Genomic DNA, 14,684 nt, shown 5'->3' with positions numbered 1-14,684 from the left:
ACCCCTGGAGTATCGAAGATGGGGGTGCAGAGACCGAACGTGAGCGTGACCCCTGGAGTATCGAAGATGGGGGTGCAGAGACCGAACGTGAGCGTAACCCCTGAAGTATCGATGATAGGTGCAGGAGCGAACGTGAGCGTGACCCTAGGATAATTGAGGATCGGTGTGCAGAGAGTGAAAGTAAGCGTGACCCCTGGAGTATTGAGGAAGCAACTACCCCAGCTCTGACTGATTGATTGATTGATAGGTTTTTCGTCCGCTTCACTACCGAGTATTTCGGTTATCCAGCAGACGATACCCCACCCCCACCCCCAGCTCACACTACCTACAGTTTATATACATAGATTGTCTGACTCATTGAAAGTATTGTTAGCTTGCGCTTCGTTAAAACAGACCTTTTATTTCCTAAAATATTAAGATTCAGGATAAAACAAAAATGCATAGCTTAGGTTGAAACTGACCATACGCGGTATGACTGCATTGTTGAATCAGGATAAAGTGAACAAAAAATGTCAGCAAAGCTTGCATAAACTCAGTTAAGCTGATCACATTTTTTATAACTCGATGTCCGCAGATTAAGATAAGTCGATGTGAAAACCTATCTAGGATTTTTCGACCAAATTATTAAAAGCATTGGTAGCTTAATGGTTTATAACACAAAACTTCTACCCTCGTCATCTAATTGATATCATTAATTGAAACATAAAAATCATTTTGAACATGAATACAGTAATTTTCTTTTTTCTATCAACGTTTCTGAACAACTCGATCGTTAAGCTTATCGCAGGCTGAATAACTAAAACAAATGACGACACATTTTATTAAGTGCTTTTTGGGGGATTTAACGGAAAACATATCTGATTAGATGATGAAAACTTTACCAAACGTAGCTGATGTATGTCAACATACATAACAACAATAACTTAGATAAAGGGAAGAAATAATTTGTTGATTTGTTGATATTTAATTCTAGTTGCATTTCTTGAGAATTATTGAATTTGTATATGCATTTCTTATTTCCAAATTATGAATTGTATATCATCAAGGGATATTTGTTGTTTATAGTAACAAAATGTGTTGCATTGTATGAATTAATAGTGTATCAATAACATATTTACCTGTACAGCGATGGATCTGCATGCCACCTGGATATAAAAAGGACTCAAGCAATTGATAATTCATAATTCTTTAAAACTTACATTAATGTGTTAGGCAGTCCCTAGTGCATTGATGATTATAGAAGACATTTTTCAGATTTGTTGAAACAAGAAATCCGCGCATGCGCGTCACGATATATACACATAGAAATCTGTCGATGGGGGTAGTTAGTCATCCCTAACGTTTTTCGTCGTGCTCACTGAGTAGGTAGTTTGCTTTACAGACTAGCTGTTTAAACGGATCTTATTCTGATTTAGGCTGACATTACGGTAGAAGATAGAAGACACAGAGAAGAGTAAGTAATGATGTGTTTGTGGGGTGGAAAATTATATAATTTCGTTCATTCTGACATATGTGTGTGCATGCACATCTGTCTATGCACATCGCTAAAATGAGACGATGGGTATCGCAGGCAATATTAATCTAGCAAGATTTAAAGGAATGCTTTTCTGTTTATATGAAACAGATTGCATGCTTATAAATCGATGCATTAAAAAAATGTATATAGAAAGTTACAAAAAAATATCAGTTCACCGAATTTCAACGATGAACTAAAATTAGTTTATATCACTTTTGAAGTTATCACACCATGCAGATTTCCTTTGGACAACATAAGTTCAATTTTAACATCAGTTCTATGGAACTATTTCATAACTGTGCCTAAACCACAATATAGTTGAAACACTATTGCAACATATTGCCATTTTTAAAATCACATCTCAATATATAAATTGCCTAACATATATTGTAATGTAGAAAACACATTAGCAACTGTAATGTCCTCCTGTGTGATAGGTGGCCCTTTAATACAGCGCCATGTCTTATTACTGGTTTCACTATCGTCAATGTTGACATTCCCTATACAAACGAGAATATAGTATGTCGTTGAATACATTATACACTCTCGCTTTACATACACTGCTTGCTTGCTTGCTGTGGGAACTTGTTTAAAACCACGAACTAAGATAGATTCAGGTTTATGTATTGTGGTGTTCCATAACTGTAATTGTAAATTAAGTGTTGTTATATACACAATATTGAATGGTGTTTTATGTATACTGTGATGTCACTCTCCTGTCTATTCTAGTTATGTTTAGAGAATGGTATATGTATCTATGTGTGTACCTATAAGCCTTATTAGGGCCTTTGGCTAATAAGAAACAGAACTCTCAAAGATCTAATCTCAATCCGTGTCAAAACGAAAGTACGGGTATCTGGATAATTACATGTACATTGTACCACCCTGAGGATATAAAAACCAATTACATTTTCTTTTGTTCAGGAACTTACCTATATAGAGAGAGAAACTAGCCAGGGGGCTTGGGACTAGTTGTTAACTATATCAGATGTTGTATTTATGTTCCGAACAACTTTCTCTGATGTCGTGACTCGGATGATTATTAAATCTGGATCTTATCAAATACCATCTTACCAAATGCATTTGGTCTACATTGTTTTTTGAAAGTAAAAAAACACCCAGAAAAACAGCTTTGTGAGGCGAGGATTTACCTTATTCAAATCATTTTTATCCTAATCGTTATAAAATAGATTTTTTTTTTACAACAATTATGAATTAAGTTATTTCAGCGTTTTTTATCACCTTTGTTTGCCTGGATGTTAGTGCGTCTGAGGCGGGTTTAATCGTTTTACAGGCACGATAATCTAGTGGTAGGACGCCGGGCTCGTGACCGAAGGGGTGCGGGTTCGAGGCACGGCACGGCACTGTGTTGTATCATGGAGCAAGATACTTTACTCCGCTTGTTCCAGTCTACTCAGCTGTAAATGAGTACATGGTTGGGCAGTGCTAGAATTGTTGAATGCTAGGTGTTAGCGCCGAAATGGCAGCACCGGCTGTATTTTCCCCAGGCAGTTGAGAACGATATTGGCTGGTTGCAAAGGCCATAAAACCACGGATACTAATTTGTAAACCTCTTTGAGCAGACCTACGAACTAGGTTGTGATAAAGCGGTATATAAGAACCTCGAATTATTATTATTATTATTATTATTACAGTCATTGTCAAAAATATCCTATCAGGTATACAGCTGTATACGATAGTCTGTGCTTGGATATATTAAAGAAGTTTCATAACATAAAATTTAATAACAATAATCACACAGGTTCGTGTTGTATATTAAACAATGTTCTGACATTGTAGCTAACCTGCGACAAGGGCAAATGAGTTTATGCCATGGCGCAGTGTCTGTCGTCCAGTGTCAGTCGTCCGTCCGCGCGCTGGTCTAACATTAATAATACGACAATGGTATGTGTAGGTTCGTTATGCAGTGTTGATCGAATATTGTTGACGTTTTGCTAAAAAAAATCCATTAAAAGTAAACAAAGCAGAACTGACAAGATAACCTGAAATATGTACGAATAATGATGATATACTTCAAAATAGAGAGTGCTAAATTTAAAAAGAAATATATTTCAAATGGCAAATAACTGTACCATATTGACAGCTGTTGAGTAAAGTATTAAGCGGTCTACAGTAATATTACATACGGTGTTAGCAGTCTTTTGAGTAATGGTGACAGTGGTGTTCTAAATAGTATTTATAGGAATCATCGTTGTTTTATTAACATCTTAGTAGTAAAACCAATACCTAATTAACCTTGATGTCAAACAGACAACACTAAACACATGACATGAGGAAACTTCACCAGTCTGTCGTGTAGCGCGAATTCTACTCTAGGTATTAAAACGCAAAATTTTGACACAGCAAAACGCTTATTAGGCTATAATCGTTGGGAAACACATCATCCACAATCTGAATGGCCAATTTCCTGTCTGTTCATTTTCATGGAATGCTTGACTGAACAAAGACAATTCCGGTATTATCGCGTAGGGAAGTTTTAGAATATGTAACAATACATCATCTGGGCATTGCTGTTCAGTACAATTGTTCTTATTGTTTTTTATTGGACGAAACAACAGGGAAGTTACTATACCTATCAAAACATATTCATTCCTGGTGTAAATACATTTGTATTTGATGCAGAAAGTAAAACATGTAGTTGTTCGTTCGAAACAAGAACATATAAAGGAGCATTATTATCCCGGCCGCACGGCATTTGAAACGTCAAACGTGTTTGTATGTCACTCTTTACATCACAATGTAATTGATATTTTAACGCAGCACAGAGCTGGATAATCTCTGTGAAGTATAATTCTGTAGGGAAACACAGGGGGATTTTTTTAAAATCCTTCCCCTTCTGTATGAACGGAGTGATTCGAACCAAATTTGGTGTTGAGTATCCTTGGGTAAAGGGGACTCAATTTTGTATGAATGGAGGATTGGGCCCCCTAGCTGCAGATGGAGCGGGGCCCTTATAGGGGAAATTAAGGCAAATTAATTTGAAATTCATCTCCTTCTGAAGAAAAAGAGGGATGGTAACCAAAGTGTGTTTAAAACATCCATGGGCAAAAGGGAGTTTAATTTTATATAAACTAAAAATGTGGCTCTCCTTCTATACAAACGGGCGGGGGGCTTACCAGATTTTGTCTTGAACATCCTTTTGCAGGGAGAATTCGCTTTCGTATACACAGAGGGTGTGGCTCCCCTGGGGACTGGGGGATTCAAAGGGTTAACCTTTGGGTCTGAGGGGGTGGGGCCAAAATTTGTTTTAACTTGGATATTATCAAGATCCCGACCCTAAAGCCATGTAAGCAATTGTTGAGCATCAAGAGACAGACACAATCATGATAAAATGATTGATCCTGGGTTCTGGCCCTACACCTAAGGACTCTATTTCTGAGCTATAACTTTGAAACAGTTGAGATCCCCACCCCATTACCTTATGCACCATTGCTGGGCATCGAGAGACGAACATAATTATGATATAAGAATCCACCCTGGTGTCTGGCCCCAACCCCTAGTGTCTTAATTTCTTGGATATAATTTGTAAACGCTTTATATCCATAGCCCGTTATCATATATATATATCTGATAGGCACGAGATATGGTGTTATAATTGACCAATGGGTCTGGCCCCTACCTTTGGAACTTCATTCCTGAGCCATACTTTGTATTCGGTTGATATTTCCACCCCAAAACCATATATATACCATCGCTGGGCATCAAGAGATGAATAAAATTGTGATATTAGGATTGATCCTGATGTCTGGCTCTACCCTTAGAGACATATATAATCATTGATCCTTGGGTATGGTTTCACCCCAAGGTACATAATGTTTGGGTCACAACTTTGAAATGGTTGAGATCCCCACCCCATAAGCACATATGCCATTGCTGGGCATCAAGAGACGAACACACTATTATGATAATAGTTTGACATTCGTGGGGCCCTAGGGATTTTATTTCTGGGCCATAACGTTGAAAAGTTTGAGATCCTGAAACTCATAGCCATATATATATAACAATATTTACCATCTCATGCAATTGCCACTATATAGCCGTACCAAATTCCGATTGTTGACGTCATCATTAATATGACGTCACAATTGTTACGTTGGATATCACTGACATTCCTTGGGCGATGGCTGTTCTATTCATTTAACAAGCATACACGATACATACATTGTTTGAACTAAATGCTGAATAATAATAAGTGTAATTGAATTTTCTATGAGATGAACAGATTTCAAAAATGGTAAATATACGTATTGAACTGCTTTCAGTTGGCATTCATAGGCAATATGAATAGCGCGCTTTATTGAATTTGCCTTTGTCCAGTTGGAATTCATATTGCATATCAATGCCAACTTATAAAAGCAGTCCAATGCTTAATTGAAGGGCATACATATCTACTAACAAAAGCAGTGTGTGGTTTGTAAAGACATGTCTGAAATTTGACAAAATATGTTTAGATTAACTATTGCTGTAATATACAAATGTGGCTCAGAAATCAGTTACACTTCTCGAAAACCTGGTATTTGCTTAACTCTTTGTTTTTAGTCACTCCTGGGGGAACCCCAGGGGGGACTATTAATTTTGTTTTCAGTCCCAGATTTTGACCTCTGTTTGTTGGGCTGTTAAGTGTCTTGCTTCTGTCGGAATATACCAGGCGCTAATTGCAAGCTCCTGGATAACTCAGATATCGATTTCCTTTTTAAACAGGAAAAGCATAAGACCTAAAGGCGTTCCAAATTTCCCGCGTGAATTACATATAACTTTGATATGTTCAGAGTATGAATCAGGCACCTTGAGGTCCCGAAGGGGTAAACTGTCGTATTATAAATTACTATTGACTGATTTAGATATTTTATGTCTGACCACGGAATTAGATTTAAGTCCGTGGTCTGACCAACGACTACCGTTAATATTTGCGTATAGTGCGCACTTTTTTAATGGGAAAATGAAGAGTCAAGAAAGGAGTGTACACGATACTCAAGAACAATCCAAAACCAGTCCTTGGTAGCGACCATTTCTCGTAAATTTTTCGAGGATTTTCGGAAATGTTTTGAAATATGCTCGCAGCAATAAAACTGCTACATTTCGTTGAATAATCTCTGATCGCATTGCCAATTTAACAATTACGAAAAGTTGCAAGTTTAAGTAAGTCATATAATACTATAGAATCGGATAAATAAACTCGAGTAAAGTAGGCTCAACTTTTCAGGACGTTACGTTGTGAATTGATAAATACTGTACCACGTATTGGGATACATAACGAAGAATTGCATCGCATTTATCACTCTGTGGTTAACATGTCCTTCTTGGGTAAAATCATGCTGAACTCTTCAATCTTGACCGTAGGAATGTGTCGAAACGACATGGGTAAAATGGCGAAGTTAGCAAGTTTGTGTACCGCAAAGAGTCAACGTCGCGTGATACTATTAACCGGCAGGAATTTACAATAACATCCATGCGAATTGAACCGATAATGATAAAAGTTTTGAGTTTGAAAATTAAATATCAACAGGTTCAAAACAGCCCAAAACATTCCGATCTTTTCTTTTCGAATGAGAATTGTTGAAATCACAATTGTTTGATGTTCTTCATGTCTCGCGAATTCGGCTGTTGGCGGTCCTCGTCGGAATGACTGCCTTGAAGCGTACACATTCTGCCGATATCGATGACCGATTCAGTCGGATTTGCAGACGATCAGAAAACTACTTGGAAAAGTGTATTTCATAACAAAAAAAAGTAGAAGATTTATCCGTATATAAGATTGAATCTTTTCTGAAACTTATTGTTGTGAAAACAACATCGTTATATTCCAATTAACGTTACCTGTTCTGCTCATGCCAGGTGACCGTGTCAGCGCGCAGATCTCCCCGCAGATCTCCCCGCATTCGAGGTGTCACTGTCAGTCAACGCTTACGTTATATTTGCGACATGCTTTCCTATTAATTCCCTGTGTTGCCATGGCTACATGGACAGCATGTATGTATTTACACCTGGTAATTGTTTACCATTTTGATTGACAGGTGGAAATATATCCGTTGTAGCTTGGTCAATGATTTATCGGAAAATGATGATGGAGTGACTTTCATATCATTCTGACATATTTCTAGTTTTGTTTTGTTTTTTGTTTTGTTTTGTATTTAGTGTAGTCTATTTCGACAGTGGTAGACTATTAAGACGTGTAACATAACTTGATGTGCAGGTACGGATATACTTCTTACCCTCCCCGAACACCTGGTTTTATTATCCGTGTACTTTTCGCAAAGATATCATTGCAAACGTCTCATTTGTTCATATTCATTTTGCCCAACTATTATGGATTTTGAGTTCTATTTGTGGTTTTGTCGACACTTCGGTATGCTGTTGTTGTTTTCCTCGAAGATCTGGCCTTGGCTCTTTTTTGTGTTGGAGCTTGTGCCTTTCCTGTTGATACTGGTGTATGTGACCGTATGTGTTTACATTGTGTTAATTTTTGGGTTTGTTTACTCTGAAAGAGATACGGTAAATCTGAATAGGACAGAGTACTATAAATAGACGCTGATTTATTTTTTTGTATAGAAACCTTTTGATCCTTTTAGTCGACCTTCAATGATCGTGATGATTGGTTGGTTTATGTACCAGTCAGACATGACGCGATACACTCTAACACGAGCTGTTCACACGGTTAAAAGGTCAACCGGGTAGCGAAGAAAACATAGAAGCACATTACAGATGTAGCTATGCATAATAGGAAAACGTCATTCGAGAATATCGATTTCTCGATACGTGTTAACCAGTACAAAAAACTGACAAACCAAATCGTGAACAACAGTATATTGCTATACATAATAGGATTGAGATGCTTTTGACTTCTTTTGTTTACAGAACCCCAACAAAGGGTGTATTAATTGAATTATGGCAGCGGCTTTGTCGAGGGTTTTCAGTTCCTCTTCTTACCTCAAGGGATTAAATAGCTACGACAAGTATATACATTGTGTAACTTATTTTAAAGCATACGTATTTGCTATTATTCTTGGTATTGTGATGTTTTTCATATTATTTGTTTTCATAGAAATGATAAAATACATCCGTCATATCTGTCCCTCCCTCAATCCATCCATGTATCCATTTCTCCTTCAAGAACTTTCAAGGATTGTCAAAATAATTGGGGCAGTGTTAATACAGACCACAGAAGCATCGTATATGGAGTATAAAACTGCCTTATATATATAGTTATAGTGATAGTGATATAGCTGTTTCTGTATTGACATACTTCCCCACCTGCTGCTTTAGAAATTAGTGTTTGTTGTCTCGCCGCCTCGAAGTGGAAGCGTGACTTAGGTGTTACTTTTCCGGCGATGGCGGTGTCAACATTAAGATTTTGTGTTAAAATAAGTTTCTCTGAAAGTGTTAGTGCTTCACCATCCAAACTTGGACCACAAATGCATCTTAGGTAGTACATCTCAACCCATGCATCAAATGCTGGATGCGGCCTCCTTTTTATGGTCCATTGACCTTGTCAGCATCTCCGTCAACTTCAAGTTTTTGAATTTAAGTTAGTTTCTTTGATATGTGCATTGATGGTCAAAGCGGGGCATAGGCGAGATATATTAATCCGAATGGCTTGTTTATTTTTTTCACAGAATTGATGACCTAATGAGATGGTATGATAAGAGATAAAGTACAAAACACAAATGCTTAAACTTTCCCCTTAATTTGATATCATTGTAGAGTAGCAACATTTCACCATATTTCCTACGCAGTACAAACGTCCGTTAAACATCATTAGAAGAGTTGGATAGTGGAAGATTCTTGGATACTTGTCAGATGTCAGCTAGAGCTTTTTCATTTCGTGATATTCAGAGAATTTAAATGTGATATTAATCCACTACTCACTTTGTTGAGGTGAATATGTGGTTCTATAAACATGAGGAAGTAATATTGACCGAGATGAAAGTCTGTCTCGTTCAAGTTTACTTTCCAGATGCATATAGCCACATATTTACCAAAATAAAAGTATTCAATTATGATACTAGTTACTCAATGAGGTTTTAATAATTAAATAAAACGAAATGCATGAAAAGTGTACGGAGGAAAGAAGTACATTGGCCAGAGAGTTTTATAAAGTTAAATCGAAATAACGTTATTAAGTGAATATTAACCTACTGTTTCTATAAATAGTGACACCGAGTCAATATCGGTGATCTTACCAATGAAGATGTAGGGAAATATGTGACATCTAATATGACATTTTATTTTAATGTTGTAATCGTATTTTTGTGTATTTTAAGTGGCACGGTAGTCTAGTGGTAGGATGCCGGGCTTGTGACCGAACGGTTGCTGGTTCGAGTCACGGCACGTCTTTGAGCAATATATTTTTACTCTGCTTGTTCCAGTCTACTCACCTGTAAATGAGTACGTGGTTGGGCAGTGCTAGAATTGTTGAATGGTAGCTGTTAGCGCCGAAATGTTAGCTGTTAGCTGCGGCTGTATGCTCCCCCGGGAGTACTAATTGAGATAGGTATTGGCTGGTTACAAAGGCATTATAACCACGGATAATAATTTGTGAACCGCTTTGAGACGACCCACAAACTAGGTTGTGATAAAGAGGTATATAATAACCTCGAATTATTATTATTATTATTATTTATTTTCATTTTATCATCTAGTAAACAAAAGTAATTTTTGTAATAATACCTTCTCTACCTCAATGATTGAAGTTTTATATTTCGTGTTTAAAACTCAACTTTATCTTGAATAGAGTACACATAAATTGATGTGCTCTATTATACCTTTTTCGTTTTGGGGTAGACCTATAGCTAGCACGGAACGTGGAGACAGAAACCCAGACAAGTAATTTTAAAAAAAAATGAAAAAATATTTTATATGGAACGTAGCGTATAGGGTATGTCAGAAGTTATGTAACCGGTAATCACAGTCGTTATAGTCATTTTCGTGGCTCAATGCGACAGGTATGTGACCGTGGTAATTGATATTTCAATATTTCCGTTAAGGATCTCACCCATTTTATGCTATTCTTAGAAGACTGTTCTAGGGATCATTTCAGGGAGTGTGAATTTTCGGATTTCTATAGTAATGCAATCAACTGTAGAATGCACCGAGTCTTTGTTTTCAGTATAAACCGTAATTTAAAAAAGTTTATCAGTTGTACATGTAATGAAAATCAGGTGATGTTACTGTAGGTAAGGAGCACTAAAATATCGTTATCTAGTGTTATGTCGCAAGCAGCAGACAGGAATCCTGAATACAGATAAAATGATTTTTTTTTTGAGATGTTCCCTGATTTTACTACTTTCAGTGTCCGTCTCTGGCTGCCTCAAAATGAGAAATATCTATTTATAGGACAAGATGATTCACGTATTAGCAGAACATGCATCATTTCGTTTTAGCCACAATAAAACATGCAAAACTTGTCCTATGTTATTTACATTTGTTGATTCAGTTTATAACGGAATGGACTAAGTAAACTTGTCCATGTGATATGAATCACAGGTAAAGTATCGGGTGTATTAACTCAGGTATAATAGGGACTTGGTTCATGATAAGTCAACAAATAATGTAATTCATACCATAATCCAAAATACAATCAATCAATCAACTTGATTGCATTTTTACATCCAATTTACAAGGATCGAGCTGCAAACATCAAACAAACAAAATACACCTTGAAAATGAATCGTGCACGTACCACGATAGGTGTTGTAGTATCAAAGCCTCGGCTTCGTAAAATAACGGTGAAATGCTTTATGTTGAAAGGTTTAAATGGGTATAAAAAGTTATGGTACTAAAATAGATTAAAATAGCTCGATTCACAAGGTTTTGGAGAGAGGAAACAAAATCGTGCATATCTGTCGATGGATTTTGAAGCGTCTCGGTATTTATTTTTATGGAATGATCATGTCATCTTTTATACTGAGTTCTCGTTTCTGTTCTCGTTCATCCTCGATACACCAGGGGTTACGCTTACTTTCGCTCTGTGCAGCGAACGAAAGTGAGCGTAATCTCTGGAGTATTGACGATGCTTGTATATAGCCTTTAGTTCTGATTTGTCGATGTATTATTTATTTTTTTCTGATTTATTTTTGATTTAAACATAATTTATTGCCTTTTTTACATAGCAATGGAAATGTATGGTGGTATATTTCTGCCATCCACTTTCGACTTACGAGTTACGTATGTCGACATAATTATTGAAAGATGTCGACATAATCTGAGAAGATGTCGACATAACTTTTAAATTATGTCGACATGTTATCACATTTGCCGAGATAATTTTGCCGAGATAATTATCTCGTAAGTGGGTAACGCGGCTTTTTATCGTGTTATTGCTCGGGTGTGACATCGATTTGCTTAAAATTATAATCTACTTCTTGTACGAAAAAAAAGTTCATTTCACAAATGAATAGCTGTTTTCATGCCTTGTACAGACACGTCTACAATATCTTTAAACTCGGACCTTTCATGAACTCATGAATACGTACGCGTGCAAATTCTCTGACGGCTCCTTCGTGTTTATGTTCGGGCTAACATCAAATCTTATCCGATTTACATTCGTGTCCATTAATCCCCCTTCACATTTGCATTTATTTTTACACACGATAGCTTTCGTTTTCTGTCATAGTAGATGTACATGCAATTGGGTTCATTCGTGTATACAAACGCTTGGTACATTTTTGTATCCACATTCGTGTCGGCTTTCACGTATGATAGTTTGAGTTGATGCTCATCAATGATTTCATTGCTGTACATAATTTTTTTCATCGTTTTTGTTTCAATATATATGCCCATATGTGTTTATACTCATGTTAAATTTAACGTCATCTGTCTGACTTATACAGGTTGTCCATAACATGTGATACGACTAGTAATTTTTTCAGCGTCATATTTCTAATGATCACCCGCAAACACATTACTACAATGTCATTATTGTTTTTTCGATGTTGTGTAACTGTGTCAAATGTGTTTATATTTTTCCCTACCTCTTGTCTTTTATTCCCCACTCTTTGTCCCCCTCGCTCTTACCTTTTAGTTACCCTGGTTATCTGACAGTCGTACATGTAACAATAACAGAACTATCCGTTAGCAGTCTCCATGTCCCTACTTCGTACTTTTTCTATCCCTCATGACAGGGTGCTCATTATCCACATGGAGATGTGCTATCGGACTATATTACTCTAAACAAACCCATTTAAACAATACGTACAGATTCAACAACAACACTTATTCCTATTACGAAATTTTTAAGCTACATTTTATATATTTGCCTATCGCAGTTGTTTTTCTTGTTTTTCTACAGACATATAGCAACCCAAACAACATCGCCCTTGCCTTGATCTTAATCTTACTTTTGTCAGGGGACATACACACAAATCCAGGACCAGCAGACAGTTTTTCTTCATCTAACGACTCCGACTCCGACAATATATCCTTTTCTGTTTCTGACGAAAACTCATTAAAAATCATGCACTTGAATATTCGTAGCGTTAGAAATAAAATTGTTTTTCTTGAGAGTTTTACCGATGACGTAGACATATTGTGCCTAACAGAAACACATCTCGATCCTTCTATCCCTGATTCTGACCTTCTTCTTACTAATTTCTCAACAATATTTAGAAAAGACAGGAACGCTTTTGGTGGCGGTGTTATGATTTTTGCAACTAAAGACATACTTCCTAAACGCAGACTTGATATTGAATCACCGAATGACGAAATAATTTGGATTGAATTTTGTACTGATAATAAGAAATATCTTCTATGTGTACTATACAAACCTCCATGGCAAAATACTAACTCTGGAATTTGGACTCGACTGAAACATTCTTTTGACATAGCTTTTGACTACACTCCTCATGTTATATTAACAGGGGATACTAACATTGACTTATTAACAGGAAATAACAATGATCTTAGCATTCTAACACAGCAATATAATCTAACTAACCTGATTACCAGTCCAACTAGAGTTACAAATACTACACAATCCCTTATAGACCCGTTTTACATCAGTGATACTATATCCTCCGAATCATCCATTGTTGTACCAGTTTTAGAAGCTATAAGTGACCACAGAGCTATAATTGTGTCATTGTCGTCATGTCTACCAAAACCAAAGTCTTTTAAGAGGAAAATATGGTTATACAACAGAGCAGATATCTTAAATCTTAAAACAGAGGTAGGACAGGTAAATTGGTTAGATTTGTTTTCTCATGCGGATAATGTAAGCGAAAAATGTAAACTGTTCACTGACAAAATAATTTCTATTTTAGAAAAGCATATTCCTAAAAAAATTGTTACTGTTAATAAAAACGACAAACCATGGATGAACGGAGATATAAGAAAAGAAATTAAACGTAGAAACAGGTTAAGGAAACATTTTATCAGAGTTAAAACCCCATTGTCTGAAGCTAAATTTAAACGTGCACGAAATAAAGTAAATAATATGCTGAAGCATGCAAGAGCACTTTTTTATACAAATGTAGATGGACTTATCAATGATAGTTCAGCTAATCCTAAAGCATACTGGAAACTAATGCGTATGCTTTTAAAAGGTAACATTTCTACCGATATACCTCCCTTACTTAACCCTACAAATAACCGCTTAACCACAGACGACTATGACAAATCCAATATTCTAAATAACTTCTTTAAATCTGTTTCTGACCTTGATGACCATAACGACGATACACCCTATTTTGACAACCAAACAGACGCGTCCCTTACTGAAATTGTAATAACAGAACAAGAGGTTTTAGATATAATCAATATTTTAGACACTAATAAAGCTGCTGGTCCTGACGGCATCAGTCATAAAATGTTAAAAATGGTATCCAATGAAATATCTGCACCCCTCACACTTCTATTCAACGAATCCTTTCGTACTTCTGTATTTCCTGATTCATGGAAACTTGCCCATGTGACACCTATTTTCAAAAAGGGGGAATCTGAATTGGCAAATAACTACAGACCCATTTCCTTACTTAGCTGCATTGGCAAACTTTTCGAACGAATAATTCATAAGCTCATCTATAACTATCTCTTCAGCAACAAACTTCTATATACTTTACAGTCTGGCTTCTTACCAAATCACTCTACAACTCACCAACTCATCGAACTCTATCATAGCATACTTACAGCACTGGAGAATCGTGAATATACT

At 36.4% G+C, this 14,684-nt stretch overlaps 1 protein-coding gene across 1 annotated transcript in view; it reads right to left on the bottom strand.

Moving 5' to 3' along the window:
- Window positions 1–12,991, bottom strand: part of LOC110460621 (translation initiation factor IF-2-like) — a 23,529-nt gene extending 10,538 nt beyond the window's left edge. The window contains exon 1 of the mRNA XM_021513643.1: window positions 12,857–12,991. Coding sequence (XP_021369318.1) covers window positions 12,857–12,991 — 135 coding nt within the window. The remainder of the gene's footprint in view (window positions 1–12,856) is intronic.
- Between the last annotated feature and the right edge of the window lie 1,693 nt (window positions 12,992–14,684).

Source organism: Mizuhopecten yessoensis, unplaced genomic scaffold (genome assembly GCF_002113885.1).
Source record: "Mizuhopecten yessoensis strain PY_sf001 unplaced genomic scaffold, ASM211388v2 scaffold10441, whole genome shotgun sequence".
NCBI classification, from domain to species: domain Eukaryota; kingdom Metazoa; phylum Mollusca; class Bivalvia; order Pectinida; family Pectinidae; genus Mizuhopecten; species Mizuhopecten yessoensis.
The sequence above is the reverse complement of the archived record's forward strand: the minus strand, read 5'-3'. Positions and strand labels throughout refer to the sequence as shown.